This window comes from Prunus avium, chromosome 3 (genome assembly GCF_965620075.1).
Source record: "Prunus avium chromosome 3, drPruAviu1.hap1.1, whole genome shotgun sequence".
Taxonomy (NCBI): Eukaryota; Viridiplantae; Streptophyta; class Magnoliopsida; order Rosales; family Rosaceae; genus Prunus; species Prunus avium.
The window spans coordinates 2320012-2338106 of record NC_142286.1 but is presented as its reverse complement, the minus strand read 5'-3'; the positions used below and the strand labels follow the sequence as shown (position 1 = coordinate 2338106).

The 18095-nt window shown below is 38.4% G+C and overlaps 3 protein-coding genes across 3 annotated transcripts; 1 reads left to right on the top strand and 2 right to left on the bottom strand.

Moving 5' to 3' along the window:
* The first annotated feature begins 1778 nt into the window (after positions 1 to 1778).
* On the top strand, positions 1779 to 5205 carry LOC110761630 (Remorin family protein). Its single transcript, XM_021964160.2, has 5 exons — positions 1779 to 2098; positions 2227 to 2803; positions 3286 to 3778; positions 3855 to 3936; positions 4745 to 5205. The coding sequence occupies exons 1-5, from the start codon at positions 2042 to 2044 to the stop codon at positions 4961 to 4963; spliced, it is 1428 nt and encodes a 475-aa protein (XP_021819852.2). The 5' UTR covers positions 1779 to 2041; the 3' UTR covers positions 4964 to 5205.
* A 1966-nt stretch (positions 5206 to 7171) lies between these two features.
* ALAAT2 (alanine aminotransferase 2) lies at positions 7172 to 12029 on the bottom strand. The gene is made up of 15 exons (XM_021964211.2): positions 11633 to 12029; positions 11056 to 11106; positions 10909 to 10959; positions 10739 to 10804; positions 10590 to 10651; positions 10262 to 10340; positions 10061 to 10165; positions 9837 to 9947; positions 9447 to 9584; positions 9236 to 9310; positions 8990 to 9110; positions 8735 to 8889; positions 8214 to 8288; positions 7871 to 8074; positions 7172 to 7471 (listed from the first exon to the last, which is right to left on the bottom strand). Exons 1-15 carry the CDS (start codon positions 11855 to 11857, stop codon positions 7355 to 7357), a joined length of 1635 nt encoding a protein of 544 aa, XP_021819903.2. The 5' UTR covers positions 11858 to 12029; the 3' UTR covers positions 7172 to 7354.
* Positions 12030 to 12556: 527 nt separating this feature from the next.
* On the bottom strand, positions 12557 to 15951 carry PME1 (pectin methylesterase 1). The gene is made up of 2 exons (XM_021964195.2): positions 14723 to 15951; positions 12557 to 13518 (listed from the first exon to the last, which is right to left on the bottom strand). The coding sequence occupies exons 1-2, from the start codon at positions 15795 to 15797 to the stop codon at positions 12836 to 12838; spliced, it is 1758 nt and encodes a 585-aa protein (XP_021819887.2). The 5' UTR covers positions 15798 to 15951; the 3' UTR covers positions 12557 to 12835.
* Positions 15952 to 18095: the final 2144 nt, after the last annotated feature.

Genomic DNA, 18095 nt, shown 5'->3' with positions numbered 1-18095 from the left:
TCTCCCAATATTGCATGTATTTTAAAAATAAAAATAAAAACTACAATCATTTTGTAACTCTCCAATGAGAAATTATTTAAAATTTTAATTTCTTATGTATACACATATGGAGCAAACATGACTCCTTATTAAACGAATTGGCCAAATCATGAATTAGTATATAAGTAATATGTTATAATCATAAAGCAAAACTAACAAGAACCTCTAATTATATTATATAGCATGTATACCACCACGACTCTAGCAAAGTGTAATACATATATCATACAATTCTTTAAAGAACCTACTTAACTTGCACACAATTACATGTGTTTTTAAGAGATATTTACTATAGAAAAAATTAGGTATGATCCCACTGTGTCAACGGGATCTATCCTAGTGAAAAAGAATTTTGATTGGTAGATAAGTGATATCAACTTCGAACTCATTTGGCACCTTGGTGGTAGTGTGTGTGAGAAATTCCCCCACTCTCCCAATATTGTTGGTATAAAAAAGTATGGTCCCACTACAAGCTTGATCCGAGTATGATGAAGTTCCCTAATTGGATCTTCAATTGACTTTTAGCAATCATTTTGTTCCTCTTGCAATGCAAGTGTATATTACATTTATCTTTTCTTTTCTAGAAGATAATAGTCTAATGACAAACTTTTTCCTAGAAACATGACTTCTTAACTATCAATCTCACATTGATGTCAAACATCAATCCCTCGTATTAAGGCTCATATTATGAATTTAGTGATAGTGAAATGAATTTTTTTTTTCCATATTTGTATTAAAGATAACTTAACAACATATACATTACAATCACTAAGTGTTCCACTAAGACAAATTGCAATAATAGAGATTGTTAACACTAAGATACGAGCATCTCCACAAGAGTCTCCAAATTTTAGGTAAAATAGCTAGAAAGCTATTATAACAAACTACTTAAAAGTAGTTTCCTCTAGCAATGTTCTCTATTTTGGCTAATTTATAATATTTGATTATTTTTCTGTGCTCCTCTCTAAATTAAAAGTTCATTAAAAAATCAAAAAGGAAGATGTGAGAGAGGATTGTGTGCCTAAGGAGAGATAAGAGGAAGAAATGGAGCCCTCAATTTCTCTCTCCAAACTCAAATAAGGAGTTATTCAAAATAGTGAGCCAGATAGCAAGTTTGTTGGAGCTGCGTTTTGCCCTCATTCTAGCCAAAATGGCTAAAGATAAGAATATAGCAACTCTGCTGTAGATGCTCCCATATTATAGAGAACATGAATTGTGTGTATTTCTTGAAATTAGCCAAATGTATAATGTGTTCTAGGTGTTCCACTTCTTGCAACCAACCAAAAGTCCTTACAATGTCCCCAATACAAGTTCTTGATACCCGCCAAATTGTTATTGTGACTTTCCTTTACATCCCTCTTAGACTTGGATTGAAGGCCCAGCTGCCTTTATAGGCCAAGACAGACAAATCTAGTGCGATCTAGTTACCTGGAATGAGACACCAAAATCCATTAGGGCCTGTAAATTGCAAACGCTGTAAAAGGGCACACCTAGAGAGAGGGGATCAACAAAAACCAAAAGAAGCTTCCCAAAAAGAAAACAAAAGAAATAAACAATCAATTTATTAGCAACTCTCTCTGCTCACGCTTGGGACTCATGAGTGGCTTTGTCCACTGCTCCCAAAGCTCCCTCTTCTTTTTATGAGGTACTCGTCTTTCGTCCACTTCCTAGTCTGCTTCTGTACAAGTACGACTAAATGTCACTGTAGTTTAGAGTAAGTCTAAATTTTGAAGAGAGAGCTAAGCTTTGCTTGCTGGCTAACCCCATGTGACTCAAATTTTCTAACAGTACTTTTTAGTAGACCATTTTCGCAACTTGCTAGCAGTCAATGCTTTTTCTTTTGCTGAAGCTACTTCTCTGCTGCAACTTTTGCTCTCAGTCATTTTCTTATGACAAAAGTAAACAGTTTTATACCCGAATGGTGGAGATAGGCAAAGCACTTGTCCAAGATACTAAAAGCTAGCGACTCTACAAAGAGAACCGTCCATACCCACAAGCCTCCATGGATCTCACAAGCCCCAGATGCTTTCAAGCTCCGTCATTTATCTCATCTAGTGGGGTAAAGATAACGCATTTGGTTTTTCTGTTCTTTGCTCTTTGGTTTTGTTTTTTGTGTGCTCAAATGGGTTTTAATTAGTCTTTGTTGTTTTCTATTCTTTCTTGTTGTTTTGGGTGTTTGTGATTCAGGAACCCCCATTAGAGGGCAGCACAAGCTTCTACGGGAAAAGTAAAACCAACCCATTTGCAGACACCTTCCCTGACCCTCTGTGCAAGCTTAATCTCAAAGAGACCTCTGAGTTTGTCAAGTCATTCCCAGTACCAAGCAATGCCAGCTCAGAAGGCAACAGAGGTTTTCTTGACACTTCAGCTCAGAGGAGGGAGGGAGTGAGCTCTGTCACACAGAGGAGATTGGAAGCTCCTCCTACACCTGGAAGACCTGTTTTCAGCTTCAGTGTTGGGAATTTTGCAAGAAAGAGCTTTCCTTCAAAGTGGGATGATGCAGAGAAGTGGCTCATCAGTACCTCTTGCCATGACTCTCCTGCTCACACCATAAAGCCATCAGCAGACTCCACTAAGATTGTTAATGCCAACCAAGGTGACAACTTTAAGCAACAAATGGAGGTGTTTGCTGAAAAAACAAGGGTCGCAGAGGAAAAAGTGTCAAAGACAGTCTCAAGCTTTCAACGCTGTGCCTCTTTGAACAATCATAACTCTGGCAAAGCTTTCAATGGGGTCTCAACCTCAACTGATGTACTTCTAAAAGGTAAAATCTTTATTTGAACTTTAATCTTTACTGGAACCTTGACCTGTTTGCTTTATGTATCCCTTGCTCCCTTTTTGTGCCGCTATCATCTTCCCCTCTTTGTTTTTTTCTTTAAAACTTGATTATATTTTCAGTTTTTCCTCTACTGTCTGATTATGGTCCCTGATTGTATTGAACAATGTAGAATCTAGTTTCCAATTTTGCATGTATTCGTTTGCTGGGTATCTTTCAAACACTGGGAAACACAACCATGGTACTAGTTTATTAATAAAGGCTCACTATCTTTTTACTCTGCATCTCTTTATGCAAGAGACCTGTCTTTAGACCTTTTAGCTGAAACATTTACTGTTACATTGGAATTGGATCATTTTAATCATAACCCAAAATATTTTTCAAGTTGGAGCTAGACTTGCAATTCCAAGATAAAATGATACCTATGAACTGAGTTTTGTTTTCAACAACTGAAATTTTTGTTTGTGTAGATAAGTTCGTGGACGATATAGAACCAGTTTTGCCCAATTCCAGGTACTTGGAGCCAACCAAAGAAGGCTTTCTATTCAAAAACTCAGCTTGTGAAACCATGAAAGATGCAGGCACAGAAGAGGTTCATCATCTACAACATCGAGATGTTGGGACAGAGATGACGCCTCTTGGCAGTTCAACAACTTCAAGGTGCCACACACCATTCAAGTGCTCATCGCCCGCCCGCCATAATACGCCTGCAAATCGGTCAGGGCCATTGGCTTTGGGGTACTCTAGCAGCACTAATAACACCATTGACATTGCCCAGTTGCAGGAGTGCCTTGGGACACAATATGATTCAACTGCATCGAATTGGAACTCAAGGGAAGAGGAGGAAGTGGAAATATCAAAGAGCTTGAGACATTTCGAAACAAGCCATCCATGCCGAGAAAGTATTTCTGAATCTAGAGCTGCTGCCTGGGAAGAGGATGAAAACAACAAATGTTGCCTTAGGTAATTGGATTACTAAGTTTGACCACATATTGTTTCAAATGATAGATTTGGTTTTAAATGCATTTTGAATGTGCAGGTATCAGAGAGAAGAAGCCAAAATCCAAGCTTGGGTCAACCTCCAAAGTGCAAAAGCAGAAGCTCAGTCAAGAAAGCTTGAGGTACTTTTGTCATCATTTTTTTTTTATCATGGTGGGCTCTTATCCCAGCAGGTTTTTGTTCTTTAACCAATTATTGGTTTTGCATGGCAATGCAAGTACATAAACATGTGAACTTGTTTTTTATTCAAACATGAGACATAAGCCTGAACCGCCATGACCTAGCAATCAACATAGAAGATTATCAGTCTTTTGATTTCAATTCATATTGCACATTTGCTGTTATGTCATCAAACACTTTAGTGTGATATGTTTTGCTGTGTTAAAATATTTAGAGCAGGAAACTAAGTGGCTGCATTGTCGAACAGCAAGTGCTAGCAAACTGTATTTTATTGGTTCTGGTTGGAATGCTTGATGGAGCTTATTGTTGTCTTCCTCCTTGAGCCACCCGTCATTCTTGGACACCATTCTCTTTTTGTTTTCTAGACTGGACCACCTCTATTGAAGTGTCTTGCGTAATATTATATATTTTCTACATACCAAACTCTCACAGAAATTAGAGAGAAAGCTAGAAGTCTTCATCCTCACATTTTAATACTAGCAATCCCATGTGAAGTAGCAGTATTTAGAAATACATGGGGAACTGGAGTATTTAATTGAGTTAGATACCAGTCATGCTTGGAAGCTTGGTTTTTTGTTCTTTCTGAATAAATTATTGGTTGATGAAAAGAGCACTGTTTTGGTGTTTTCCGCTCTTCTTTTCACATGAAATTTCTTTTGTAAAGCCAAATGGAGTTACCCACATGCATGCTTTTGTAGTTTGGCAGATACACGTTTGTTTAATTTTTAAATTTTTTTTTGGGGGTTTTAGGTGAAAATACAGAAGATGAGATCAAACCTGGAGGAGAAGTTGATGAAGAGGATGACAATTGTGCATAGAAAAGCTGAGGAATGGAGAGCAACAGCAAGGCAGCAACACTCTGAACAAATTAACAAGGCCACAAACAATGCACAGAAGATGATAAATAGGCATAACCCACATTTTTCTGGCCACATTTCTTGCGGCTGCTTCCCTTGCAATACCCATTAACCGATCATGAAAAACAAAGAAGGAAAATTGCATAGAAAATGTTCCTTGCTGTGTACTTCTAGCCTCATAGTGAAACCAGAAAAAGAAACAGCAGTTATGGCAATTTTTGTCTCTTTTTGCTACAAGGGGAATCAGAAAATGGGATTTACCTTTCCCCAATCTCATCCATGTAACTAGAAGGTACATGACAATGAAGTTTCAATCCAAAATACAAATTAAAACATGTTGATGCTAAAAAATGTTCGGACACTTTTGGGCTCAATTTAATGATGTTGTCGCCTTTTGGGCTGTGTGTGCTTTTTGGCAAGATGGATAAGCCGCGAAACAAAGAAAGCTATCTGATGCTTAAGTTAGTATTAAGTAAATAGTAATCTGGACAAAGTTATGGCTAATTAATCGAATGTCACAATTACCTTGTTCTGGGGACTTGTGCCCTCTTTTATAGATTTTGGAAGATGTGCATCTTGGGTGAGATTTCGATGTGGGACTTTAGGATCGTCTGAGAAGACATCATTTGTCCTTGTGAGAAATCTCCAATGAAGCGTGATTTTCAGCCATGATCGGCAGGTTAGGTTGTCAAAGGCTCACAACCTGCCGAGGTATTTTGTGGGACGAAATAGATTGCCTAGATTTAGTAGCTCCTTTGTGGGTCCCCAATTCCACATGTCATTTTCTGGTTGGTTGGTCAAATATGGTATAAACAAAATGAGATCCTATATCCGAAACTTGACTAAATAAAATATAACATAAAATGAATGTTTCTACTATTAATATCATTGAAGCCTTTTGTGATAAAATCTCATATTTACTGGGTTTTATAGGTGATTAAGTTAAAGACAATATTGGTGTTTCCAGTAGTGAGCCTCTAACCCGTCTCTCCGAAATTTAACATAAATAAAAACCTGTATAAAAAAGATCACATGTGATTTCAGAGCAAACATATGAAGCCTGCAAAACTGTGCAAGCAGATGTGTCCCGTGCTTTCTCTGTTGTTGTCTTTTAATCCCTGCATCTGAAACCCTACATTTTCTTTCCTCTTCTTGTTGTTGGAACTTGGAAACTGGAACTCGGGACCTACCCATCGATCCATGCAGGAGTAATGAGAGCTTTACATGTGGCAGTGAAATTAAAAGACTCATTTACTTCATGACCGGCTAAAAACAACAACAGCATGCTCTGAACAAGAAGAAAAGCATACTTTAGGAAGAAAGATGTCCATAATTTCTTTACCACGCATTACGCAAGGAGACTAAAGATTTGATAAAAGCTGCACTGTTTTGGCCAATACCGTTTTTATATCACCCACCAACTATTATATCAACTTTTGAACATCAAAATGTGTCCAACAGTTGGCAAAAGTTGGTCCTCTTGTCACTCTTGCAAAAGGCAGCGACTCTTAAAGTTCTTAGGGAAGTTTTTTTGGTGTAAAATTGTATGGATTGTTGGTTGGTGGTATTTGTTGGACCACATGGAATCCATAATAGAGTCTGACTAAGATCAACACCAGAAAACAGTGGGGCATTATAATTTGGATGCAATGAGCAGAGCCTCTGGAAAAGTCATATAATGGTGGTAAAGACCTGTACCATTTAATTGGTTTGTATAAAGGCTAATGAGTCAATAATAGCATTCATAGCCATAAGTAAACTCCTCTAGCCCCACCCCCCCAAAAAAAAATTGCAGAAAAACCAAAGAAGAAAACAATTCAACTTTAAAGACGTGATTTTTTATTTTTTTAAATTTTAATTTTAATACAAGCAACTTCAATGTCATTTTCCACTCCCCGTGGCAAAGCTGTGATGTTTTAATAGAAGATGAGATGTTTTAAGCAACCCTTGAATTTTGAAGATTGCCACCTAAGTGAATATAATCATGGAAGATGAAAGAGACCAATCACCAACCACCACTCTTGGCCTTGGCTTTGAAAGCAATGTGCGGCCATGAGAAACTCTCTGAATCCATCCACAATTACACGGGCAACAGAAAATGTTCCCTGGCCTGCCAAATTCCTTAAACCATGTACAGTTGCAGCATTTCAAATTCCATAAAATAAAATAAAAGGGCCAAAGTTTAATCCTTTTTATTTGTTGATATACTTTATGTTATTTGCAACCAATGCTTGGTAGAACAGGGTCAATTTTGAGGGTGGTGCTGCTGCTTAAATCCAAACAAAACCAATAAATAAATAAAAACAATTGCACAACTTGATGCCATTCAAACCTTAAGCCTTGTAAGAAAAGATATTATTCTCATCACGTCTAGTAAGACTGTACCCAAACATGTCTATCCTCCACAAAAATAAAGGATCATAGGGGCTTCACACAAATGTTCGTCTCCTTTAAATGAATGCCCACTACATCACTTATCCTGAAAGACCAAACTGGGAATTTTCTAGTTGCGAAACTCGTCCATGAATGACTTGTGGAAGTCTGTCAGACGGGTGACGATGGCTGGAATTTTATCCTCTTGAGGCAATATTGTGCACCTAAAATGCCAGGTGCCAGGAACCTGTCACAGTGGATTGAAATGTAAACAATCTTCAGTTTAAAATAAAATTATGAAAAATCAAACCAAAGTATATCTCACACTATCTTACTGACGTTCACAGAATCGTAAACAACAAAATTAAGGATTTGTCTACACTTCATATTTTTGTTTAACTAAATGTGATCCTATTCAATCACCAACTTTTACGGGACCATATTTTTCATCCCCTAGCACACTAAAGATTTAAACATTCCACTGTTATGAATGTGGTTCACTTATCATTGCTTATTAGAATTATAGATGCCAAACAAATAATATTGTATGACCACTTGATCTGCTGCAAATTATTTCCAATTTAGGTCAGCAACCATTTCCTGACACACTAAGAAACAGTACCAGAAAGAATTAGATAAAACTAACCTGCCCGAAACCAGAACCAGGAACAACCACGATTCCTGTGGCATTGAGAAGGCGGCGACAATAGAATGCATCTGGAGCTGTATTTGCTGCCTCTGCTGCTTTAATTGCCTTTTGAGGTAGGTTTATGCGGGGAAAGAGATACATTGCCCCTTCTGCTCTGTTGCATGTCACACCCTCTAAGTTGTTCAACGCATCTTCTAAAGTCTGTTTAAAAAAATACAATTAATAGAATAAAAACAAAATATGGGAGAAATGAAGCATAATCAGTCCTGCTATTAAGAAAGATCAACAGAAAATAATATCATGTTATTGTGTTTACCATTTCATACTAATAAGTACTAACCTTTGCACGCCTTGCTAGGGAGGACAGGATTCCATCTTTCTCTGCACAATACAATTCATAGGATTCATCTCCAACCTGCATTCAACCATGAAACTTCCTCCGTGGGAAAAATGATCCAGATGATAATATCAAAGAAAATAAACGTATTCGATCTACCAATTTTAAGACCAAGTTTCCAAATCCTTATGCCCTGTGTAACGAAGTTAAGGGCAATAACAAAGAAAAATGTACTCCTCCAAAGCCCCAATTGTACACTAACAGAAGCACTAGTGAACACGGTCAAATCAATTCTGACTTAGATGTTTGAAAATTTATTAGTCCAACTAACTAAAAAAGCCTCAAAACTATCACAAGTGAATGCCGACTGGTTTCAAACTAGAAGATGCCTGTTTCCACTTCGGAGGTTCCAACATTTTAACCTACTTTAAGATACTTGAGCATGTTTGATCCTCAATTCTAAACCCATTGTAAATTTCTATGAAACAAGTAAATACAACATTTTTTAAAGAGAGAAAAATGACCTTTGGTGGACTCATGACAAGGCTTGCAAGAATTTGACCAGAGATGTTAGAACAAAGATTCACAGACGCCACTTTGTATATTTGTTCCCTTACGTCAGGACTGATACCAGTTACTTCCATGTAACCGCCTCTTTTTCCACACTCCCCGTAGTACCCTACATCCAAAAAAGAAACAATGATAAATTGTCCCAAATTCATTGATTTTCATGAGCTACTCTCTTTCCACCATGACAGCATAAGAACCCAACAAATTACCTTTAGATACTGATTGAAATGATATCAGAGAAATATCCTTTTCGCCATATCCCATAGACCGGGATACCTTCTTGAATGAATGAAACTCCTTATCAGGTACATAAACATTTTCTTGATAAACCTGTATAAAATACACTGAAAATATTAGCCCATAAAGTACCTATAGAAGTTTCTGATGACAATTACAATGCTCCAACAATGTTGCAAAGTAATTGAAGTTAATTATCCAAAGAACAATCCGTCTACCTCATCTGCCAGCAAAACAAGACCTTCTTGCTTGCAGAATTCCACAATCTGCCGCTGGTTGTCCTCAGCAAGCACCTGCAGACAAGATACCAAAACACTCAACCAATGACTATTCTAGATTAAGCACAAGCTTCTCTTCCAATAGCAACCCCTTGAGAAAACTCTTTTGTCGACAAGGATTTTGAAGGTCAAAAAGCAATTCATAGCTTACCTGCCCTGTTGGGTTGCCTGGATTTATAACAACCAAGGCCCTTGGGTTGATACCCTTGGACCTTGCGTCCTCCAATTGCTTCTTCAACTCAGAAGTTTCCAATCCCCACCCTGATGCCTCATCAAGGAAGTAAGGAACCTGCATACATCGGACCACAGATTTGAATGTTCTTACAACGTTAAATGGTATATAAAAGAGAATTATTTTCCAACTTCTAGTTTCTGGCAGTCATGTAACGTCCTTTTTTTAAATAATCAGGCAATTCACTATTCAGTTCAATAAAAACTCGAGCTTTATCCAATAACAAGTTAGTGCTCGAGTATAAATGCCAAACATTTTATATTTATTGACATTGAGCATCTGAATAAATCTCTTAAAATCCAGACATACCAGTGTACCACCGTGGAGGGCAATTGAAGCAGAGTACAAAGGGTATTGAGGAATGGGACAAAGAATCCCATCCTGCTCTGAGCTTATCAGCAATTGCATCATCATATGGACCTGGCAAGAGAGAAATGGACATGATGTGTTATGAGTGGTGCGATGTGCAACTTAACATATTCAGGAACATTGGGACGTCACTAAAATTGAACAGAATGGAAGTCAGGACATACCGCAGGGCTTGCACCATCTGTTAAGAAAATATCATTTGGATCAGCAGGATATCCGTCACGAGCTTCAATTCCAGCAGCAATTGTATCACGTAAACCCTTGATACCCTGATGCCAAAGTGGGCGAAGAGGGGCCGTGAATCATATGACATATCACTTATGAGTTCTGCATAAGTTTTACAAAATTCTGTACGGGATCATTACCTGACTATGACTGTATGCACCAGTTGCTCTTCCAGGAATTTGATCTAGAATCTGCCATGCCTGCTCTATTGCATCTGCACTGCAACAGGTAACAAAGATATCCACATAAAGATAAGATTTAACTTCTAGGAAGACTTTTCTATGGATTCCTAGAGGATTGTAAGGCTGCCTAAAATATTTGACCTTATATGTTATACATGCAAATGATATAATGGCAAAAAATTTCTGTTGACACATTCAATTAAACCAGTCACATTATCTTCAGATGGATTTTAATCGCAGTTCATCTAAGAATCAGCCAAGCAGATTGCATAAAAATTTCCAATACCTGAATAGACCCTGTGTTTCGCTTTTGTCCAAGATGGATGGATGGTCACATAATGCAAGTACCTGACACAATGATTATAATAATTAAGGATTGCATGAGATGCTGTAGCATTATTTGATATCTACCATGTAGTCCAACAATAAACCAACCTCTCGGAAAAAGGTTATTGGATGCTGACCAAGAGACTGGGGATTTCCAATGTTGCAGTAAAGTATCTGTATAACATATAATTGAAAGTGAGTACCCAAGTGACAATGCCCTATAAACTAGGGAGTCAATATGGAAAGCTGTAACTCATCAAAGGAGAAAGAAAACACACCTCGTCAAAGGGATGAGAGCCTGGATTAGCCAGTAATTCTTCTTGTAACCTCTGTGACAGGAGGATATTACAAAGAAGATTATGATAAAAAGAAGAGAAATTACTTCACTGAGATTCAGGCATTAAATTTTCGATATAGTCATGTACCTGGGCAAGGGTGACAATTTCACCTCGGACAGCATATTCACATTTCAAAATCTGTAAGACACAGAAAGTTAGTAGTGCGGAGTGAGCTGGCCAATGAATGATAAATGGACTAGAAGATGTCCACAATTACTAGTATTTGACAGTGAGAAATAAAAACTAGAGAACGAACCAATTAACTTACAAACTCGATAAAATTAAAAATAAAAAATCAAAGATCCAATCAGAATGACCCAAATATGAGTGATCAGTCAGATGAATTTGTCGAAAAAAAGAACTCGGGTCCAAAGTAATCCATATCATCAATCTTTTTTCTTTTTTGGGAAAACATGAAAACTAAAGCCAAAGAAAGGAACTGCTTTGCATAAAATAATCAGAGCATAAATCCCAAGAGAAAAAACAACAAACAAATCAAAGCAGCCCAGATGCAGAAACATTAAATCAAACACCTTTGACCATCTACACAGACAATCAAACAGTGAACAGATTATCAAATATACACAAAAATAAACAGGAATAAGCAGATAAACAGCAAAGATAAACAAAATAACAAAAACCCAACTCAGGAAAAAGCACAAACCTTGGGATTTATGTTCTGAAGAGTGACAGGGAGCTTGGAAGCAGAGGGGTCAGCCATGGAAGAAGTAGAAGAAGGAGGGAAATCTAGGACTGGAGTAGAGGAAGACAAGAAACGTGGGAGAGAAGAAGAAAGCAAGGAGCTTGGGTGATGTGGACGAAGAATATGCTTTTGCTGAAAAGAATGGATGAGAAGGCTTCTGAGTCTGCCGCTCCCGAATTTCCGCATTCTGGGACTGTTTTTATATGCAAAGCAGTGAGATTTATACGTGTGAAGATATCACAGATGTGATGTGATGCATAGGGCAAATAATTTTCTGGGCACAATCTTCAACAAAAGCCCACCACTTGGTTGTTTGGTGTTCGGTGTTTACTAGTCCACGCTTTGACATCGCCCGCGGAACGTGACCACCTGCTTATATTAGATTAGATTTTCACCATGCCTCTTTGTCTTTGGTTTTTTACTTTCCTTTTGCAGCTCTTTTTGGATATATCCAGATTACAGTTGTTTAGTTCAACAGCAGGGGTATTATGGGGAATTTGCATTTTCTATGATTTTTTATTTTTTTGGGTCTATGTATGGCCATTAGGACATGACAACTTAGGGTTTGTGGTCACCCTTTTGTTTGTTTCTTTTGGTTGATAAGTTTAGTTTTGGTTAAAATAAAAATTAACTTTTGTACCAAGCAATGTAAATATCCAAAAACTTATTCACCAAGAAAAGGTAATAATATACCCAAGAACTAAAGATCAGTGTCCTGCAAGAAAAAGAGAGATTCATAAACACTCCTACCCGACCACCTACCCATCCTCTTTTCTCACACCCGCATCAAATCTTTTTAAGTTATTCATCTAACTCCTCATGTGTACTAACTTTTTCTTTGAAAACAATTGATTTTCAAGATGCTGAAATGAGAGAGAACAAGAATTTACTCTGCAAACTATGTTCAACTCATTCATGATCAGGATTTTTGATGTATTTTTAAGTGTGACAAAAAGAATTTAAGTACATGATTTTTCCAGGGGGAATTGGAAAAGAAGGGTGAAAGAGAACGGGACACACACAAAGTGCCACAGATTTGTGTCGTGCAGGCTACCAACTGCAATGTTACAAAGAGAAAATATTAAAGCATTCTTTCTAGAAGATTTTAATTTCTGAACAATTTCATTATAGCTGTGCCTCAACCCAGTCTTTTGATTTCTTGGATCACAAGGATGAGTCAAATTCCACATTAGCTTCTGGCAACCAATCACCGCCTTGGATCAATGACTCCACTGTGAACTTGGCTGCTTCCGTATCTGTCAGAGAAGGCTTATAACCAGCCCATTTAACCCTCTGTTCCACACTTGATCCAGGCCCACTGTTTTGGTACTCTGCATAATATATAGTGTTGGGCGGCTCAACATTGGAAACCCATTCTGTCCAGCCCTTTGGGTTCAAGAATGACCCAATATCAGACTGCATGAAGACTGTGGTGGAAAACTCTTTCCAAGGCCTACCCAGATATGTTGGAGCTGTGAGATTAGCATCTAGAGCAGAGATTTTGCACTTTTGAATTGAAATGCCAGTGTTCTGATTTGGGTCCTTTTTGCCTTGAGCTGTGATGGTGTTGAACTGGTTTGACATAGGCTGCCTCGCCATAATGTTACAGTTCTGGAAGACCACAGCAGCATTGCCAAAAATGAAGTCTATGGTGCCAGTGATGTCACATTCGCGATAGAACTGTCGATTGGAATGTGCATAGAGGGTGTCTTGGTAACCAGAAAAGGAGCATTTGAAGTATACCGAGAGGTCGGAGCCAGAGCGGAATGCTACTGCTTGGTGCTTTGCTGGTCCTGCAGTGTTGATGAACCCCATGTCTTTTGCGATGAAGCCTTTTCCTGCTACGGCTGGTGATCCAATAGGTAATCACAGTAAGAATTCAAATACTTGATATGTGAGCTTGAATGTCAAAAAGTTCTAACAATTTGAATCAAAACAAAAGTCTCTCTCACATGTCTCTCAGTCTGAAAACTTGAAATCTAACACAATTTCTAAGGGAATGTGAATGCAACTACGCACGGAACTGTCCTAATTGCTTGACAATTTTTGGGGGGCTTTCTCTAATCTGAATGTGTAAAGAAACCAAGTGGGGAATTATTGTTTTTGATGATTGTGGTGCGGGCCAACAAGAACCACAGGGCACAGAATCTGCAACCTGCTTTGTTTAATTACTTCTGTACCAAACTTCCCTTCTTCTTTGTTTCCCTCTACAATGGAAGGAATTAAGTGCTATGCAACATGAGCGCTTGACATGCAAATATTCAGCAACATAACATAATTTCAGACAATCAATAAGAAAAAGTCAGCTCATCCACCACATGCGTCATGCAGGATATAGGACAACACTTGCATTTCGGGTCAAGCAGGCCTTTGCTATACTTAACTTGAAATGTAGATTAAATATGGAACAAATGGGTCCACCATATGAACAACAAGCAATATATAAAGCATAATCCAGACATGCACATGGTTGGGGCATCAACCGTCCACACATCACCCAGATATCCAGTCTATTTTAATGGTATTCAAAGCAGCATTGATCTTTTCATAGAAAATAAAATAAACAAAACAAAACAATAACAGCAGTAGAAGAAGAGGATATCGAATTTTTAGGTGAGAGTTAACATGAAGATGCATAAACCATGTGGCTGGTTCCTAATTAACCCTATCATACCAATATCATCAAATTCAGAGAGGCAACTTGGTGTCTAATGTCTATGGCTTCCTTCCTAGCTCAACCTGAAGGTTTCACATGGCACATTCCGACATTGGATTTCCTTCAGTTCTCTCTACAGGGAAAGAAACTAAGATGAATTGGTAACCAACAACAGCCATGTTAAAATGGCTTGATACTTGGAGGACAGCCTAGCTAGTTAGTGTTCTAGTGTTTCTGATATGCACAAAATGCCTTGTCTCTCCTCACTGCTAGTCTCATTGTTCTATATCACAGCAAGAATGAAATCAAACTGAAATGAACAATCAATGACAGAACAAATTAAAAAACCAAATTAACAGAAGATCAAATTGAAGGTGGTAAGTAAGAATTGTTACCAAAAGTGGCTGTGGAGAAGGTGGGGGTGCCATCCACAAAGTTCAAGCTGCCATTAACTATGGTCTTATCCTTGCCATCTCCAACCATCATCACATTCCACTTGCTCTTGTCCATCAACACATTCTCATTATAAACTCCTTGCTTCACATGAATCACAAACCTGGTTGTGCTCTTCTTGGGCACAGCCTCCACAGCCTCTTTAATCGTCATGAAGCGCCCAGTCCCATCCTTGGCCACAATCACTTGAGCAGTCACGTTGTTGTCCTCCAGCAGCCTCCTATCTCCCGGGCCAACCCACTCCGGAAAACCCATCTCGGATCCTCCAACCCCGAGCAACCTCCTGTGCACGGGAATGTTCAAATTCGTCAGCAGACCCAGAATTTTAGCCACAATGGCCAAGCTGTTGCTGGAGAATTCAGTGGAATTCTGCATCGCAACCTTGAATTCCTGAACAAGGGTTGAGTTGAGATCTTGCAGAGAGTCCAAACAAGTCTCTTGGTCAGTCAAGGTAGTGCTGAGCCAGGTCTTGAGGTCGTCGATTTTGGCAGCGGACAAAAGCTTCTCGCCCTGGTTCACATCCATGGAGGACAACGAGTCGTTGAGCCTGTCAACCACATCTTCAAATAGGCTCTCGCAGACGCTCAGAGTTCCATTCAGACGGTTGTCATTACCAGCTTGCCGTCTGAATTTGGAAGGAAACCCAGCAAGCTTCGAGGCCGCTTTAATGGCGACGTGCAGAGAGAGCTTGAAAATCACTTCTGGGTCGGAGGTGTTCGAGGTCTCGAGCGAAGAGATGCTCGAGAAACACGAATTCGGGTACTGGGTCACGTCGCAAACGGCCTTGAGTGAAGCGGATGGAGTCAACTCAGTCGTGGGGGCCGAGTTGGGCGTGGGAGACGACGAGTTGCTCCGCTTGTGTATCAATACTCCGGCGACGGCGCCGATGATCACCGCCAACAGAACAATAGTGGAGACAGTGAGGATGATGACACGCTTGCGTGCCTTCCGCCGGAAGGCTTGTTCTTCGAGCTCGTCCACTTTGCCATAGCCCTTGAAGGACTTCATAGAGTCCATGTTTGCTGTTCTTCTTCTTCTTCTGTGTTTTGCTCTGCCTTTGGTTTGATGGGTTTTGTTTACGGAGCTGAGATTTGGGGATGCTTTTGGACAAAGTGTGGGTGTGTTGAGATGTTTTTGGTTCCCCCTTTTATAAAAGTGAGGCAAAATAGAGAGAGAGAGAGAAAAAAGACATTTCCTTGATGCTTCTTGCTTAAGAATTTTAATTAATTTTATATTTGATTGTGATCCATGATGTCTGTGAATGAAAACATCCTTAGTTAATCCTCTCAGTCAGCACAGGGGTTGAAATTGCCCCTTGGAATCAGTTCAATCAATATTTGTTTATTGGGTTAAATATCTTTCCAGCACTGAATTTTACACGAAATCTCAATTTAGTCACCGAAAAAAAGCATTTAGCCAAATTAATCACTGGACTATCAATTTACCTAAAAAATTTCTCAAAATCCAAATCAAAAGTGACCAAAAAAAAAAATTTAATCATTGTTTACTTGATTATGTTAAACTCAATTGGTATTGCCATTAACCAAGGTGGTTGGTGTGAGTGGTTCGGCACTCTCATTCCTTAAGAGAAGTCATGGGTTCAATCCCTGCTCTCGTATGGGGTCACCACTTTGGCTAGCACTTTACCCCTTACGGGCCGACTCGGTGTGAGCGGGGATTAGTCTGGGTTGTGGTTAAAACTTAAAGGTGTCACCCACAGTTAGGGCTCATCCAGGACCACCTCGTGGTTCAGACAAATAAAATAAAATAAAATAGGTATTGCCATTGGACAGGTATAGATAGGAAGTTGAGTGACCATTGCTATTCGAGAAAGTAATTCCTTTTACCTATGCACCTAATCCATTACCATCTGTAGAACCTTACGAGTGAATCAAATATGATACACGTATCTAATATTCGACCTATCTAAATTATGTATATTTTCACTTTCAAAATTGTATGAGGTTTTCATTGGATTAAATTACCACTAAAGAGTCGGTAAGAATATAATTAAAAAACTAAATTATGGAATAAAACCCTACACTCAAATCCTCGCAAAGCACATGGAAATGAACTTGCATATACAGCGTTTATTAACTCATTCTTTGTATTGTGGAATTTAACTTGCCTATTTACGTAATTAGATTTAGAGAGATCAAAATAAGAAGGTCAGAAATCTGTGATAAGGAAGTCTATTTCCACGAGCGATTGTTAAGTTTATTAGTTAGCTAAAGTTAGAATAGCTTTATGATTTTATTATTTCTTAAGATGAAGATCATGATTTGATGATATGATGACAATTGATTTACCATTACCAGAAGGTGTTTACATTGAAAGCCCATAATCACGGTTCATTATAAAAAAAGATTATGAGCCAAATCAATTTTGAGTTATAATTTGAATACGTTGGATGAATGGACGGTGGAGATGGACTTGAATTGATAAGCATATGTTGCATTTGGCATACACGGTTTTAGTGGAGATAATGTAGGTAGATGATGAGGATGGATCCAGCTGGACCAATCAAAATCAAATCAAATTGTTAAATGGGTTTCTGCTGCCACCAAGCAAAACGAGTGAACCCCTTTGAACCTATTCTTCGTTCATTTCCATATACTATTTTTATATATGCAAGAAATTAAAGAAAGGGGTTTTATTTTGATCACAAGTTCAGAAATATATTATATGGTGTAGACATTTTCAACTAGTACCAACTTGAGATGGGAGGCTCTGCATTTCATAATTAGTATTGGGAAGCCGGTGCAATATGGTTGTGCATCTTTTGTTCTGTTTTATTCATCGAATGATCAATTCCATCCATTTCAAACATACCAAAAGTTTACAATGACGTTTTCGTTTTGTCAAACTAGAGATCCTGACTTCAAATCTCATAAACGAAAAAGTTTGAGCAGATATCGTTCACTCAAACGTTTTGAAGCAACAATCTGAACATATCTTGCCTTGCCTTGCGGCATATAACCACAAACACTGCTAGCTTGTGACATTAACACTTTGCAATTTATAAGGTCCTTTTCAATTGGACTCATTCTCAATTTCCCTTTCTCTGATTTTTATTTTTTTCTTTCTGGGTGGGGGATAGTGGCATATTAATAATATACGTCAATGCCATGTGCTGATGTGAAAGGCCATACATTGACAATTTTATTTTTCTAAATGATGGCATGGTACAAGAAAAGATAAACCAAAACGGCTAAAAGGCCCAAAACAAAACAAAGCCAGTGCTACGAGAAGACGGCTGAAACTTGAAAAAAATACTCAGTTTGCTGATGGACGCAGCGGCTTATATAGGAGGAA

Coding starts and splice junctions, on each gene's coding strand:
- LOC110761630 (XM_021964160.2), top strand. CDS start 2,042: ATGGATCTCACAAGCCCCAGATGCTTTCAAGCTCCGTCATTTATCTCA. Junction 2,804..3,285: donor AACTGATGTACTTCTAAAAG/GTAAAATCTTTA, acceptor TTGTTTGTGTAG/ATAAGTTCGTGGACGATATA. Junction 3,937..4,744: donor CTCAGTCAAGAAAGCTTGAG/GTACTTTTGTCA, acceptor TGGGGGTTTTAG/GTGAAAATACAGAAGATGAG.
- ALAAT2 (XM_021964211.2), bottom strand. CDS start 11,857: ATGCGGAAATTCGGGAGCGGCAGACTCAGAAGCCTTCTCATCCATTCT. Junction 11,107..11,632: donor TTCAGAACATAAATCCCAAG/GTTTGTGCTTTT, acceptor TGTGTCTTACAG/ATTTTGAAATGTGAATATGC. Junction 7,472..7,870: donor CTGGTTCTGGTTTCGGGCAG/GTTAGTTTTATC, acceptor CCACTGTGACAG/GTTCCTGGCACCTGGCATTT.
- PME1 (XM_021964195.2), bottom strand. CDS start 15,797: ATGGACTCTATGAAGTCCTTCAAGGGCTATGGCAAAGTGGACGAGCTC. Junction 13,519..14,722: donor CTTCTCCACAGCCACTTTTG/GTAACAATTCTT, acceptor TTGGATCACCAG/CCGTAGCAGGAAAAGGCTTC.